The 12,813-nt window shown below is 50.8% G+C and overlaps 7 protein-coding genes across 7 annotated transcripts; 5 read left to right on the top strand and 2 right to left on the bottom strand.

Annotated features, from left to right (window-relative positions):
- The first annotated feature begins 424 nt into the window (after positions 1-424).
- BDV59DRAFT_22183 (NAD-dependent epimerase/dehydratase family protein) lies at positions 425-2,204 on the top strand. Its single transcript, XM_073695998.1, has 4 exons — positions 425-736; positions 793-977; positions 1,046-1,745; positions 1,806-2,204. The coding sequence occupies exons 1-4, from the start codon at positions 693-695 to the stop codon at positions 1,954-1,956; spliced, it is 1,080 nt and encodes a 359-aa protein (XP_073548419.1). The 5' UTR covers positions 425-692; the 3' UTR covers positions 1,957-2,204.
- A 224-nt stretch (positions 2,205-2,428) lies between these two features.
- BDV59DRAFT_176896 (uncharacterized protein) lies at positions 2,429-4,344 on the top strand. The gene is made up of 4 exons (XM_073689528.1): positions 2,429-3,152; positions 3,211-3,266; positions 3,352-3,402; positions 3,478-4,344. The coding sequence occupies exons 1-4, from the start codon at positions 2,466-2,468 to the stop codon at positions 3,812-3,814; spliced, it is 1,131 nt and encodes a 376-aa protein (XP_073548420.1). The 5' UTR covers positions 2,429-2,465; the 3' UTR covers positions 3,815-4,344.
- Positions 4,345-4,930: 586 nt separating this feature from the next.
- Positions 4,931-6,191, bottom strand: BDV59DRAFT_176897 (uncharacterized protein). Its single transcript, XM_073689529.1, has 2 exons — positions 5,593-6,191; positions 4,931-5,519 (listed from the first exon to the last, which is right to left on the bottom strand). Exons 1-2 carry the CDS (start codon positions 5,914-5,916, stop codon positions 5,109-5,111), a joined length of 735 nt encoding a protein of 244 aa, XP_073548421.1. The 5' UTR covers positions 5,917-6,191; the 3' UTR covers positions 4,931-5,108.
- An 840-nt stretch (positions 6,192-7,031) lies between these two features.
- Positions 7,032-8,311, top strand: BDV59DRAFT_192835 (dihydroorotase; the record flags this gene model as incomplete). The annotated part of the gene is made up of 4 exons (XM_073692115.1): positions 7,032-7,086; positions 7,162-7,241; positions 7,319-7,770; positions 7,828-8,311. The coding sequence occupies 4 exons, from the start codon at positions 7,032-7,034 to the stop codon at positions 8,309-8,311; spliced, it is 1,071 nt and encodes a 356-aa protein (XP_073548422.1).
- An 87-nt stretch (positions 8,312-8,398) lies between these two features.
- Positions 8,399-9,868, bottom strand: BDV59DRAFT_207484 (MIND complex subunit MTW1; the record flags this gene model as incomplete). The annotated part of the gene is made up of 3 exons (XM_073695004.1): positions 9,473-9,868; positions 9,091-9,417; positions 8,399-9,028 (listed from the first exon to the last, which is right to left on the bottom strand). Exons 1-3 carry the CDS (start codon positions 9,524-9,526, stop codon positions 8,399-8,401), a joined length of 1,011 nt encoding a protein of 336 aa, XP_073548423.1. The 5' UTR covers positions 9,527-9,868.
- Positions 9,869-10,486: 618 nt separating this feature from the next.
- Positions 10,487-11,581, top strand: BDV59DRAFT_201441 (MIF domain protein; the record flags this gene model as incomplete). The annotated part of the gene is made up of 2 exons (XM_073693801.1): positions 10,487-10,903; positions 10,961-11,581. The coding sequence occupies 2 exons, from the start codon at positions 10,487-10,489 to the stop codon at positions 11,579-11,581; spliced, it is 1,038 nt and encodes a 345-aa protein (XP_073548424.1).
- Positions 11,582-11,893: 312 nt separating this feature from the next.
- BDV59DRAFT_207486 (macro domain-containing protein) lies at positions 11,894-12,561 on the top strand (the record flags this gene model as incomplete). Its single annotated transcript, XM_073695005.1, has 3 exons — positions 11,894-11,963; positions 12,014-12,072; positions 12,133-12,561. 3 exons carry the CDS (start codon positions 11,894-11,896, stop codon positions 12,559-12,561), a joined length of 558 nt encoding a protein of 185 aa, XP_073548425.1.
- Between the last annotated feature and the right edge of the window lie 252 nt (positions 12,562-12,813).

Consider the following 12,813-nt stretch of genomic DNA (forward strand, 5'->3'; position numbering starts at 1 on the left):
GCAGACTTTCTAGGAAGCTCGGGCTCGATGTTTGAAGAGAATGACAGGGGATGTGATGTGGCTATTTATGCTATGATATGGAGTATAGAGCTTAGTACATGAACGGCGTAGTATGACGATCGGCAAGAGAGTGCATAAAATGCACGAAATATCCGTATTTGCTTGTGCATTAATCCATTCATCAAGCTACTGTGCAAATTCTACTGTGCTATCAGCCCAGCTTCTGCTAAACATTCGAAGAAATCGCAGGCGGTGGATGTACGTCATGACTCTGGCTATTCCCACCTAGCAGGCTGCTATCATGCCCTTGTTCTGGAAAGTTCGAAGCCGGCGGCAGGTCAGTGATGGGCTCATTTATATTAATTTTGGTATTATGAAAACCTTGCGTGTTCTTGGTTTTAATTTGTACAAAACTGAAAAATACCCCCGATTCCCGAGTGTCCTACTGTCCACTGTCTGATTTTCGGCAAGCCCCACTTGCGAGTCGCGCTTTCGACGTCGCGGGTCCCCACATGAAGGGGACCAGTGGTGAACCTTTGGTTGTCGTTTCCAGGATCAGCATCCGACCCATCCTGTGGACCTTTATAACAGGTGCTTGATCTCTATCACCAAATCTCGTACTCCCTTCGCCTTGATTTTCTTTCTTTCGTTCTTGGGTATCACTTACATTCCATCCACTTACACACACCACGATGGCGTTCCGTTCATTACTTATCACCGGAGTGTCCGGATATATGTACGTGCAAGCACCTTTACGACAAGTTAGGAAGCGTCTAATGCTCAGCCTTGCAGTGGCGGCACCATCCTGTCGTCAATCCTTGAAACACGGGATCGATGGGTCGAGCAGCTGAAAATCTCGGCGCTCGTACGAAGCGAGTCCCAGGCGAGTACTGTTCAGAACCTCGGCGTTTCCCCTGTGATGTTCTCTAGCTTCGATGAGACAGAGGCACTAGAGAAGATTGCTGAGGACTTCGACAGTACGTTTCGCCCCATTTTCAAATATTTATCGACGATCAGTCGGGGTTTATACTCACATCATCCACAGTCATCATCCATGCTGGCGCAGGATGGCACACCCCCTCGGCAAAGGCCTTGATCACCGGGCAAGGTGCTCGCAAGGCTGCACTTGACCGCCCCGTTCACTACATTCAGATCTCGGGAACCTCCAACCTGAGTGATCGTCCTCACACGGACGGGTATACCGATACCCACCAGTTCAACGACGAGGAAGACATCTACTCTTACGAGAAGTACCGTGAATCCCGCGAGGCTTATCACCAGCGGACGACGGATATCACCGTGGTCGAGACCGGTGAGGCCCTCGGGGTCACTACCTATGTCATTATGGCACCCACTATCTATGGTCAGGGTACCGGACCGTTTAACCGCTACTCCATTCAGCTCCCTGCCATGATCGCTGACGCCATCAAAAGCGGCGTGGTCAGCGTTGTATTGGAAGGCAAGACTATCTGGAGCCATGTCCACGTGCGAGATGTAGCTGGATTACACGTGACTCTGCTGAGACACATTTGCACGGATTCTCAGATCCCATCCGGCCGGAAAGGAATTTACTTCTGCGAGACCGGCGAACACTCGCACCGCAAGTTCTCGGAACTATTGGCCAAGGCCGCCCATGACCTAGGCGTGTTGCCCACCGCAGAGGTGAAGGAGATTACCTTGCAGGAGGCCGGAGACAAGCTGGCGCTGGGCAGTGTTATGAGAGCTGAGCTTGCCTTTGCGGCCAAGTTCGTTTCTTCTTTCCTAATATCATGAAGTAAACGCTAACAATTTTCTTTACCTTCTAGTGCTCGCTGTATGGCTATACTGGGTCGTAAGCTGGGTTGGACCCCGTTACATGGTGCGGAGTGGGAGACTACATTCCACACCGAAGTCGACGCATTCATTAAGAGCCCCCCTCGTGAACGGGAGGTTCCAGACTTCCTCAAGAAGAATTAGGCTAGACCTCCGAAAGGATCTCTCGCAATCGATCTTGTACGATGAATAATATTTATGGTCAACATTAGCGGGATTCCTTTGTCGATCACAGCCGACACTTTCTACTGCTTCAGATAAAGGCGAGATCTGCGGGTCCTTGGCAAATAACTAATATATACTATGACGTGAATAGAACCGAACCCCGTAGATCTAAAATCACCCAATTCCGCTCCACTTACAGTCTCAATAGACATAACTGGATAACCTCGAGCCATCGATTGATAGTGTAGTAACTGAAATTTCAGTGAACCCATATAGGTGGGTTTAACTAACCATAACTAATACAAAACAATCGGCAATATGCAGTATTAAATACTCCGTAGTTTATTCCCGAGCTATGGATTCCGACACTAGTCAAAGTAGCACGTGGGGTTTGGTTAGTCATCCGCTGCTAAAACCTCCCTCCAACAGATTTTGTCTCCAGTTGGTGGCTAGCCCTGTTACCGAGCCCTTGGATCTCTTCACTATCTATGGTTAACTCCACTAGAAGTACTCATCCAAGAATGAGCTCGGCCGCGAAAGAAAAAAAGCGGGCAGCGGATCGCGAAGCCCAGCGCCTCAATCGCGCCCGTACGAAGGCCTACATCACACATTTAGAACGAACCCTCCAGGACCTGACGGGACCCAACCCGTTAGACAACCTGAGCCAAAAACTAGCTCAACAACAAGAAAAGATCAATCACCTACAGAACACCTTGCACAAGATAGGCATCCTCTCCCAGGACGCCGCCAACGCACTTCTTCCTTCCGCTTCAGATCGGCAGTTAATCCGTCCTTCCGACTTCAGTCAAGCGGCGGCCGAAAATGAATCGCTGGCCAACGGAATCTGTGACACTCCCAACGCAACAACATGCACCTTCTTTGACATGGACTTGACCTGCTCTGATCGGGAAAGGAACTACCTGGCGGTGCTGGGAAGCGCCGTGACCCTGATCCAGGACTGTTTACCGGTAATATCAGAGAACCTGACGTTGATGCCCGAACTCAATGACGACTTCTGCATTCGGGCAGTCGTAGACGGCTGGAAAGCCACCACGGACCGCTTCGGGGCCGATGTCATCTGGAACCTCATCCAAGCGATAGACGAGGGCCTATTCTTTCGAGCAGACCCCGTCACAAGAATTGCCCTACTCAGAATCATGCGATCCCTGCTGTTGGTTCGTTTCCAAAACTTTTTTGTTTTTCGATTCCACCTTTTTACTTACTTGCCTCAAGCAAAGGCTGGGAATGACCCACGAAACGTCGTCTGTTCCGGAGTACATGTTGGCTAGGTAAGCCCGACATTGACTTGCGGTTTTGATGATGGCCCAAAGGCCAGCCAGCCAGTTTACTAACATTTCCCTTTTTGTCTTAAAGTCCAATACAGACAAGTATTGTGCATCAGCCTTTCCTCGACTTCTTCCCCTGGTGAGCATCAGCAATGTCAGTTTGAGCTCTGACCCTCTTTTTCCTAATCTTGTACCCCCCTCCACTTCCTTACAGGCCTGAATTTCGCGACCATTGGATTGCAAACGGAACGGAATACGTCAATGAACTCTGCGCGGCGTCATTCAGCGCCCGTATTCGGTTCCAGTGGCCGTTTGAGCTCCGCGATGTGTTCCACAAGCGGGTCTTGACTGGCACCTTATCATTCTCGGAAGAGTTTGAGAGTCGTTATCGCGATCTAGCCAGCTGGCGACTTGACGCAGATGGCGATTGGCCCTATCGGCAGGTAGACGGTTGTCAGATACTCCCAGGAGAAGTACCACTACCACCGCTGGCACTAGGCGATCAGAATCCTTGGGACTCGGCTGTTCAGGGGCTGGGAGCTGGCTATTAGCACGTTTCCCCCCCACCTCCCCTATTGGAAACCCAAAATCTTCTGACTTACAGCGGGACATCTCGGAGATCGAATAGTAGTAGCCAGACGTACTTGGCGCCCACAGCCAGAACAAAGCATGTTGGATAACATACCGGACAGTTAAGCCAAAATAAGATGGGCAATGGAAGAAACAATGTCTCAAGAGGGAGTCATAGTGGTGATGAACGGCACAGCGTCACAATGAACTGGAAGGCAACAAGCAGATGAAGCAATAAATGCTGCGTAACGTGCAGAAATATGCAAACAACACCCTACAACCCTAAGTCAAAACGATCTAGTCCGAAGAAAGCGACAATAATGCAGGTACCAAAGGCATCAGGCCAAGGACACAGGTGCGTGGCAGAAAAGTCCATATAACTATAGTTAAGCCACCTCTTTTTGCAACGTCTCGCTCCCACGTAGATACGTGTTGATTAAAACCCTTTCTCCCACTTCGTTCGTTTCAGGGCACAGAGAGTATTTGTCGGCCGTTGTTGACTGTAATCAGGACCCCGACTTCTTTATCAAGCAAGATATCAAAGTGGGGCGTCGGTTCGCTGTAGAAATCACCTAATGGACGAGCAATCTGAAACAACCGGTTGCGGCGATCAACTAGAAGTGACTTTGCAAGGAAGTAATGATACAGTAGATGTGTTGAACAAAGATAGTGCGGGAAATACGACTGTCGGTAAGACTATAAAATTACCGCTCTATTCAGGACTGTAGCAGGGACATGAATTCATCTAAATCTAGCGATAAAGTAACTACTATCTATACCCTTTAATTCCAACCTCTATTCTGACCTAAGTCCTGGGCCAACGGTATGACTCTGCGAGACATAGAGGTTGAATCACACCGCAATTTTGTATGACTAGTTGAGCCTTAGCAGTAATTACGGGTCTTTCCGGTTGATATATCTCCTTAGTCTTTACATCTCGCTATCGGAGAGGCTGGTAATAATTCCTAATTAGGTAAGTGGCGGAGGCTAAGCGTATAGACGAATCTCCCATAAGCCTACCTTAGAAGGGATATGGCAAGGCTGTCTACGGCCATCGCTACAAAGGGGGAGGTTTACGTGAGGAGCTAAAGCAGAAGTGGCAAAACTAATCGGATACAGTAATTCACAGGTCCCGATATTGCAGATCAAATATTCCATCCATTAAACAAAACGGGAATCGCCAGGATTCACTCGCTAATTTATATATCGTCGATGACACAACAACGCCCTTCATTTCTCTTTATACACCAAATCACCGCCAGCCGACATGCAAGCTCACCTCCCAGGGTGCTTGGCCATGATCTGGATCTTGTCCAACTGAAGTTGCTCTTCCTCGCGCTGTCGCGACACGCCGCGTCCCAGCCAGATTCCAACACCAGCCGCCACACCTAGTATGCTGTATAGACCGATGAGGGCACACACCAGCGCAAACCCGGCTTCCGCGACAGCGCAATCCCGCGCAAAGTGAGCCGGCGCAGAAGGCAGTGTATTATCGGAGTTTGACTCCGCGCGTATAGATCTCCACTTGCAAGTCCATGAATGGAGAGTCTCGTCTGTAGAGAAGCCGCTCGGTGGGTTTGATCCTGGTCGGTAGATCGCGAATAGTGCCCCGACCAAGGTAGCGATGAACCCGGCTGTCGCGGTGGCCGTGGCGGCGAAGTTCGACCGTCTAATGCGAGAATGTGGCTAGTATTGTCAGCCGGACTCTCGGAGAGAGAGTCGTAACCCGGACTCAATGGAGGGGGAATGAGAAACTAACCGAAGGAATGAGAGCGATGACCAGGTGTATCAGTGTGAGTAAGGCGCTCACACACCCGCAGGCCAGCAATGCAATATTTGGGCGGAGGTCAAGGTTTAATGGCCAAAGGTATAGGCCGAGATATTCGAAGGCAGAAGTTCTTCGATAGTGCTGTAGAAGAACAGATTCACAGCCGGTTGCGGAGACTGAAATTGCAAAGACCACGATAGCCAGTCCGATTTGGACCCATCGCAGCAGGCGGGCTCTTTTCAGGAAGGTTGATTCTTGTACGTCTGACGCACAGGATGCATGGTAGGAGCCCGACGTCAAGGATCCAGTGTCCATCTCGACAGTTTGCAGGTGCAAGTGGATGTTGGAATGGTTCTATTGATGCAAGTATAGTCGTAGGGTTTTTCTGACGAAGACAAATCAACCGAATTACAACAGTTACAAATGCTCCAGGCTCGAGAAGTCTTTTCCAGAAAGACAGGAATATCAACGAGAGAAGGATAAAGAACGAAACGAAAACGATAAAGGAAAAGAGAAAGGAAACAATTGAATGGCTGAGGAGATTTGTCTTGCAGAATAGCGGGTATATATACAATAGCATTGCTGAAAGTCCTTTGATTCTAGCCAAACCCCCGCGAAATTGTCATCTCCAATGAGTATAGTTCTTCGTACACCCTGCCTCGTGGTGATATGCGTGATTGAGATGCGAGCCGCCCGGCTGCTCTACAAGGGCAATCATTTGCTGATGCCTCCTCGTAACTGACGCCTTCTTCTCCCTTGAAGAGCAATGATCTTAAAATAGAGACCACGATGGAAGAAGGTGGGAGTTTTTATTTTGCCGGGCGCGTATATCAGGGGCCAGGGCGCTGCTGAGCGAATCAACAGGCGATTTTCAAACAATATGCAGGAGTTTTGTTTATTCCACACAGGTGCTTCGCAAATAAATGAATATCATTTGCCGTTTGAGGTCTAAGGTTGCGTTCCCTTGACTGGGCTGAAGATCCTAAAAAGCCGGGCGGCTATACAAACCTAGTGGTGGCCAATAGGGCGCCTGGAATGCGATGAGAAGAATATCCATCAACTGCACCCGTCAGCCATAAACGGGCCAAGAAGATAGGCGGACGACGTCCGTCTCACTTAGAAAGGAGAGGTGACGGGGTCAGTATATCCTCCGATGCTTGTGGATCTTGATATAGAGAGAGCTTCATGCCTGAGGCCTCAACCCCACGACCCCGTGACATCACCGGGTCCCTCAGCCAATCAGAACTCACCCACACCCAAGGAGATAAAAAATTGGCGGGGAAAAGCAGCAGTTGACCGTCGCAAACGCAGCAGAAACCGCCTGTCCTGCTATGTTTGGCGCCCATTGGAGACTGACTGGCGCTTCTATTATCTCTTCCTGTAACCAGAGCCTTCGGTTTGCCTCCAGAAGATTTGTCCATTCGCCTGCCATGCCGCTGTCCAAACTGCAGGGGCTGAAGCTCCCCGCTTCCGCTGACCTTCATGGTGCGTATACTATTCGCGCATCCTGCAACCACGCCTCTCCTCAATGGCATACCGTGGCTGACTGCTGAGCTACAGTCCATCTCCGCGATGGGGATATGATGGAACTCGTTACCCCTACCATCAGGAAGGGTGGTGTGAACACGGTCTTTGTCATGGTAAGATCGGGAATGCGTTTCTAGAAAAGCTATCACTCACTGCGTCCACGCAATGGATCGTAATAACATCAAACTAGCCCAACCTTGTACCCCCAGTGACCACCGTCGACCGCGCCCTCGAATACAAGAAGCGTTTAGAAGCCATTGAGCCCAACGTGAACTACCTCATGTCCCTCTACCTCCACGAGACTGTGACTCCCGAGACCATCATCGAAGCGAAGAAGAGAGGCATCACCGGCGTGAAGAGCTATCCCGCTGGCGTCACCACCAACTCCTCCTCGGGCGTGGTGGACTATACCCAGTTCTACCCGGTGTTCGAGGAAATGGAGCGTCAGGACATGGTGCTCAACCTCCATGGCGAAGTGCCTTCGCAGGGCGACGTGACCGTCCTGTCGGCTGAGGAGCGGTTCCTTCCCACCTTGCTCCAGCTGCACGAGCGTTTCCCCAAGCTTCGGATCATCCTGGAGCACTGCACTACGGCTGCTGCCGTCGAGGCTGTGAAGAAATGCGGTCCCACCGTTGCTGCCACGTTTGTCCCTCCCTTGTATTCTTTCAGTTGCCATCTCTCCTGACTCACCCTCCACAGCATCACCGCGCACCACCTCTCCATCATCATCGACCACTGGGCCGGAGACCCGTTCTGCTTCTGCAAGCCAGTCGCGAAAACCCCCGCGGACCGTGACGCGCTCCTGCGAACCGCCGTCTCCGGAAACCCTAAGTTCTTCTTTGGCTCTGACAGCGCCCCGCATCCGGCTGCTTCCAAGAGAGGCGGCGACAAGATCGCTGCGGGTGTGTTCACTCAGCCACACACCACCCAGCTCGTGATCGATGCGTTCGAGCAGGCCTGCGAAAAGGGCGTCCTGAAGGAGGAGGATATCACGCCAGAGATCATCGAGGGCTTCATGAGCAAATTCGGTCGCGCATTCTATAAACTCGGCGAGGAGACGAAGGAGTTCATCACCATCGAGAAGAAGAGCGAAAAGATCCCCAACATCCTGCAATCGGACAAGGTGGACGTGGTTCCGTTCAGACGGGATCAGCAGACATGGAGCGTCTCCTGGTGTGCCTGAACCACCACCGACAGCTGTATGGAGTTCCGATAGATATTGTAAATAACCAAAATCCCAAAAATTCGCTGGTTTGTCAGCCTTCAACATCTATTCCGACATCTTGTCCCCTTGTATAAGCATTCCCGCGACGGACTCGAGGGCTTGCGCTTCTGAGAGGTTGATCTTTCGACCGGCAATAACAGGGTTACCGTCGCCGCCGACCGCCAGCTGGCCGGCGCGTTCGAGATGTAGTTGAATTCGGCTTTCGATATAATCCGCTCTTTCGTCGCGTTTCGGATTGGGCCCCGGTCCTTCCGCGGGCTTCTGCAAAGTAGCTAGTCGAGGCCGGAGTTGCTTCAGGATTGCTTGCAATGCCGGTAGTTGAGATAGAATAAATGTCGTGTTAGTCGTGATGGGCTTGTGACTGGAGTTAGACCCGGCGTCAACGCCCACGCGTAGTTGTCGAGCAGCTGGGCTAGACGTCAAGAACGACAAGTCCAAGTCATTGGTTGTAGGCAGAGAAGATGTCCCCGGTTGATGCTTCTCGGTCGCGGGCTTGGACGCATCGTTTGTTTTCGCGGCGGATAGGATGGATCGGAGTTGGGAGATGATCGCGTCATTGCGCGCGCATTCCTGTTTTAGCGATCGATTCAGTTTTTTGGTTTCTTGCAACTTTCGGCGTTGGGCTAGGATCGACTCGGGGGTCGGCGCATCGGGCGAAGGACGGAGAGTGAGGTTCTATGGGGGAGAAAGAAGCGTTAGCGTACTGCGCATGTGCGAGAACTTCACCTAGTGGTCACCTCATAGTGCTTCAGTCGGACCCAGTTGAGCAACTCCTCGTCCACCCTGAATGTGTTTCGAAGCACGACAATTTCAAACTTGTCAAAGGCCTTGTCGACGGTGGATTCGAGGAGCGTCTCGAGCTGATGCAATCCGTTTTCTATCTCCAAGCGGGCTTCTGGATAGACGACGTTGCCATCCTCGTCGGTGTCAGGGATGGTGGAACCATTGGCGGCATGCGAAAAACCCAACCGCTCAGGGGGCGTCGACAGAAGGCCGGACTCAAGACTCGAAATTGCTTGGTAGATGAGGTTGTTGATCGAGTTGATCACGTCGTCGATGAGAGACTGCGACGCAGGAAGTTAGGTGGGCGTTGGGAGGGTACGCCGTGGGAATACGAACCAGAGGGGTGTAACTGAAATGCTCTGTGAGCAAAGAGGTGGTCGCATCGTTCATCTTGATGCCGTATCCTTTTCTGCATCAAGATCGTGCATGGGCAGACGGGGTGTTGGGGGGAACGCGGAGCGCGGGGAGATTTCATATGGGAACAACAACCCGCTTTCTGTTTTCTTGGGACGCGAAAGACTCCGCCAAGACTCTTGCATGTCTTCAACCACGACAGTCGAGGACACCGGGGACGACCCTTTAGCTGCAGAGAGGGCTGACCATGCGAGATACATTACAGCCTCGATTGTCTTGCGGCCTATAACAGCTGTATACTCCTTCCATCAGCCCCAGTTGCGCCAATAACGCACCCATCCTCTTGAACTACTACTCATGTTCAGCCATATCTAGAGATTCACGGTTGGGTCCAGATATTCCTGCATACAGTACGAGTGCTCTCAAATTAAGTCGGTTTTGAAGAATAAATCATGCTCCTACATCCTGCATCCGTCAAGGAATACCGAACGTATGCCACCATGTTGACTCCAAACCTGTCGCAATTGGAAGGACATGGCGAAGTGTATAAGACAGTACTCTAATAAGAGCCTCAGAACCCATTCCTTCAGAAGATTCTGACCTATATCAAGACTGACTCGACCAATCAATCTATCATGGCCTCGGAAACTGCGCCTAGGAGACTCGGTGCCGTCTCAGAAGCGAACGAAATAGGCTCCTCCCAGTTTTCCTACCTAGGTTGAACTCGATCGAGTTGTGTCGCATATGATCATTCTCATCGGAATAAACCCCCACGACAATTCGACTGTCGCTCTTGCCTGCTGGATTGTCATTCGCAGAGGAAGGTAGCATGCCCGCCCCTAGTAACACAAGATGGCCAGGAAGGCGCCCGGGGAGTCCAGCTCAACTTCCGTCGTTGCAGTATATCATCCTTCACCTCTTCACCCTCGCGTACACGCGCGATATTCCTAGAATTCTTCTTCTAAGCAAACCTCTTCCCGCAGTCTCCTATGCACGATGACCACCCGGCGCAACAGAGTTGACTTTTCTCTGAGGAGACACGACTACTCGTCGTCATCCTCGACAGGTCTCGTCCCAGCGATCCCAGTCCTAGAATCGCCTGTTACATTCCGGGCCTTGACCAGACCCGATCCTGTCACCGAATCAGACCTCAAAAAGAAGATTCAGGTAGAACGGGATTTTGTCGATGAGCGAGAGGATGCGGATGATGTCTCCCGCCAGCTGTTGAAGAGTTTCCCTCCCGACGGCACATCCAGCCGTATTACGCCTAGGGAGATCGAGAAAGAGCCGCTGTACAGGTCAAAGAGTCAATACTTTGAGGACGCTTTTAACATCCGTGGCTTCCATATGTCACCCAGGACCCGACTGAGCGAAACTTCCATAGTCGTGGTTGAGGTAAAGTTGAGCACCAAGGTACGCAACGGCCGATGGAACCTACCTAATCATACTGGCTAACTGGTCGTCTTCTAGGTCAAGGACGGCTATTCCCTAGCATCCACCATTGCTTCTCAAATGGCGCGTATATATCAAAAGCCCCAATCCTCCATGATGGTCAATATCCAACACAGCGCGTGTCTTCATTTCGGCAATCCCAAACACCCATCATACCTGATGAAGATATCCGCGTTACTGTATATGATTGCGCCTATTAGCAATTTACGGAGTGCAACCCTCATCCAGGCAGCGATGCAGCAACTCTTGCACATCACTCCCGATTGTGGCGTTGTCTTGTATTTTCCAATCCCCGAGGAGAACTTTGCTACCGATGGTGCGACCATGTCCAGCGAAATCACACGGCTTGAGCGCCGTTCCGAAGACGAAGACCCCGGGATCCTCAGAACCATCTCACGATCGATGAGCCGAAGGTTGAAATCCAGCAGCGTCAGCAGTGCTCCTGTTTCCGAAGCAACCACCGTGTCACATTCATGCGAATCGGAGCCTACTGCATCCAAGGACATGGAATCTCCCTGTGACACCGACGTTCTCAAGGATGAGACGTCTACGACATCTGTCAAGAAACCTCGAAGCATTCGTCGTCTTCTTCCTCGTGGACACTCCATTCACCAGCGCTCGACCGAAGACCAGAAATAGCGCTTCATTGTTATGTGGCTATCCATTGATTAATCTGTATCTCTTACCTTCTTGTGTCACTCTCTTGTTAGCGACGTTGATTTTTATTTTGGACCTTTCTCGTCTTCCTCAAAGAGCCTGCTGGTGTAAAAAGAGCATAGAATAATTAACTGGTACGTAAAATAGAGCGCATTGAGCAACGTGCCCAATCAGTAAGGCAATATGCCCATTGTACCTTCTCTAGTGATTTTAGTTGTCTTCTTCGGTGGTTTACGAGCTCCTGAACCTTCCACTTCCAGACCAATTCCCACCAGCAACACCACATTCAACACCATGGCACAAAGCAGGATCACCGAGATCGAGGGAGACCTCTTTGATGCCCCAGATGGCGCAGCATTAATTCGTGCGTACGTCGACCCAGTGATAAAAGCAGAGCTGACCATACTCCTCTAGACGCGTGCAACTGTGAAGGGTCTTGGGGTGGCGGAATCGCCAAAGCCTTCAAAGCAAAGGTCTGCAAAACAACCCTTCACTTGTCCCTTATAGGACCTCAGTAACCAGATACCATGCAGTATCCCGCTGCATACGAAATATACAAAAATCACTGCAAGCACTACAAGTCCAACCCCGAGTACAAAGAAGTAGCAACACCACAAGTTGGCGGGTCATCTTCTAGAACGATCAAACTGCCCGAGGGTACTGCACTGTTGATCCCACCCCAGGAAAAAGATGTCAGAAAGAGATCCAAGCGACACTGGGTCATTTGTCTCTTCACCTCAAAACGAACTGGGAAGAATGTCAGCGATCCGGATACCATCCTTGAGAACACCAGGCTTGCTCTCGCGGATATGAAGAGGCAGATCGATGAACTTGGGATTGAGCTTTGGTCTTGTCGGTTTAATTCGGGGCTGTTTAAGGTCGAATGGCAGCTCTCGCGAAAGGTTCTGGAAGACTTTGACTTACAAGTGACTGTTGTCCGTCCTAAGGAGGAGTCCGAGTGATATTGCTCGCTGGCATCAATCTGGTGTCATATCCACTTGGACACAATAACCGACGACGAGCGAGAGTTTTCTTACTGCTTCTGTATGGATTGATGTCATTTTCTGCACATTTCTATCGGGACTCCCTCATGAGTGTGTACCTTAGACATACAAGTCACCTGACCTCGCGTCGCTGGCGCGCTTCGGCGTGTCCATCGAGCACACTTGACCTTTCTTTATCTCAACTCTCTCTCCAAAAATCAATCACCTTTA

This window comes from Aspergillus ambiguus (genome assembly GCF_047715705.1).
Source record: "Aspergillus ambiguus strain CBS 117.58 unplaced genomic scaffold BDV59scaffold_13, whole genome shotgun sequence".
NCBI classification, from domain to species: domain Eukaryota; kingdom Fungi; phylum Ascomycota; class Eurotiomycetes; order Eurotiales; family Aspergillaceae; genus Aspergillus; species Aspergillus ambiguus.

What these genes read in the sequence shown, in the direction of transcription:
- BDV59DRAFT_176896 (XM_073689528.1), top strand. Translation starts at nt 2,466, where the DNA reads ATGGTTAACTCCACTAGAAGTACTCATCCAAGAATGAGCTCGGCCGCG. An exon ending in TCATGCGATCCCTGCTGTTG is followed by an intron (nt 3,153 to 3,210) that starts GTTCGTTTCCAA and finishes ACTTGCCTCAAG; the next exon opens with CAAAGGCTGGGAATGACCCA. An exon ending in TTCCTCGACTTCTTCCCCTG is followed by an intron (nt 3,403 to 3,477) that starts GTGAGCATCAGC and finishes ACTTCCTTACAG; the next exon opens with GCCTGAATTTCGCGACCATT.
- BDV59DRAFT_22183 (XM_073695998.1), top strand. Translation starts at nt 693, where the DNA reads ATGGCGTTCCGTTCATTACTTATCACCGGAGTGTCCGGATATAT. An exon ending in ACCGGAGTGTCCGGATATAT is followed by an intron (nt 737 to 792) that starts GTACGTGCAAGC and finishes TCAGCCTTGCAG; the next exon opens with TGGCGGCACCATCCTGTCGT. An exon ending in GAGCTTGCCTTTGCGGCCAA is followed by an intron (nt 1,746 to 1,805) that starts GTTCGTTTCTTC and finishes TTTACCTTCTAG; the next exon opens with TGCTCGCTGTATGGCTATAC.
- BDV59DRAFT_176897 (XM_073689529.1), bottom strand. Translation starts at nt 5,916, where the DNA reads ATGGACACTGGATCCTTGACGTCGGGCTCCTACCATGCATCCTGTGCG. An exon ending in TCATCGCTCTCATTCCTTCG is followed by an intron (nt 5,520 to 5,592) that starts GTTAGTTTCTCA and finishes TGACAATACTAG; the next exon opens with CCACATTCTCGCATTAGACG.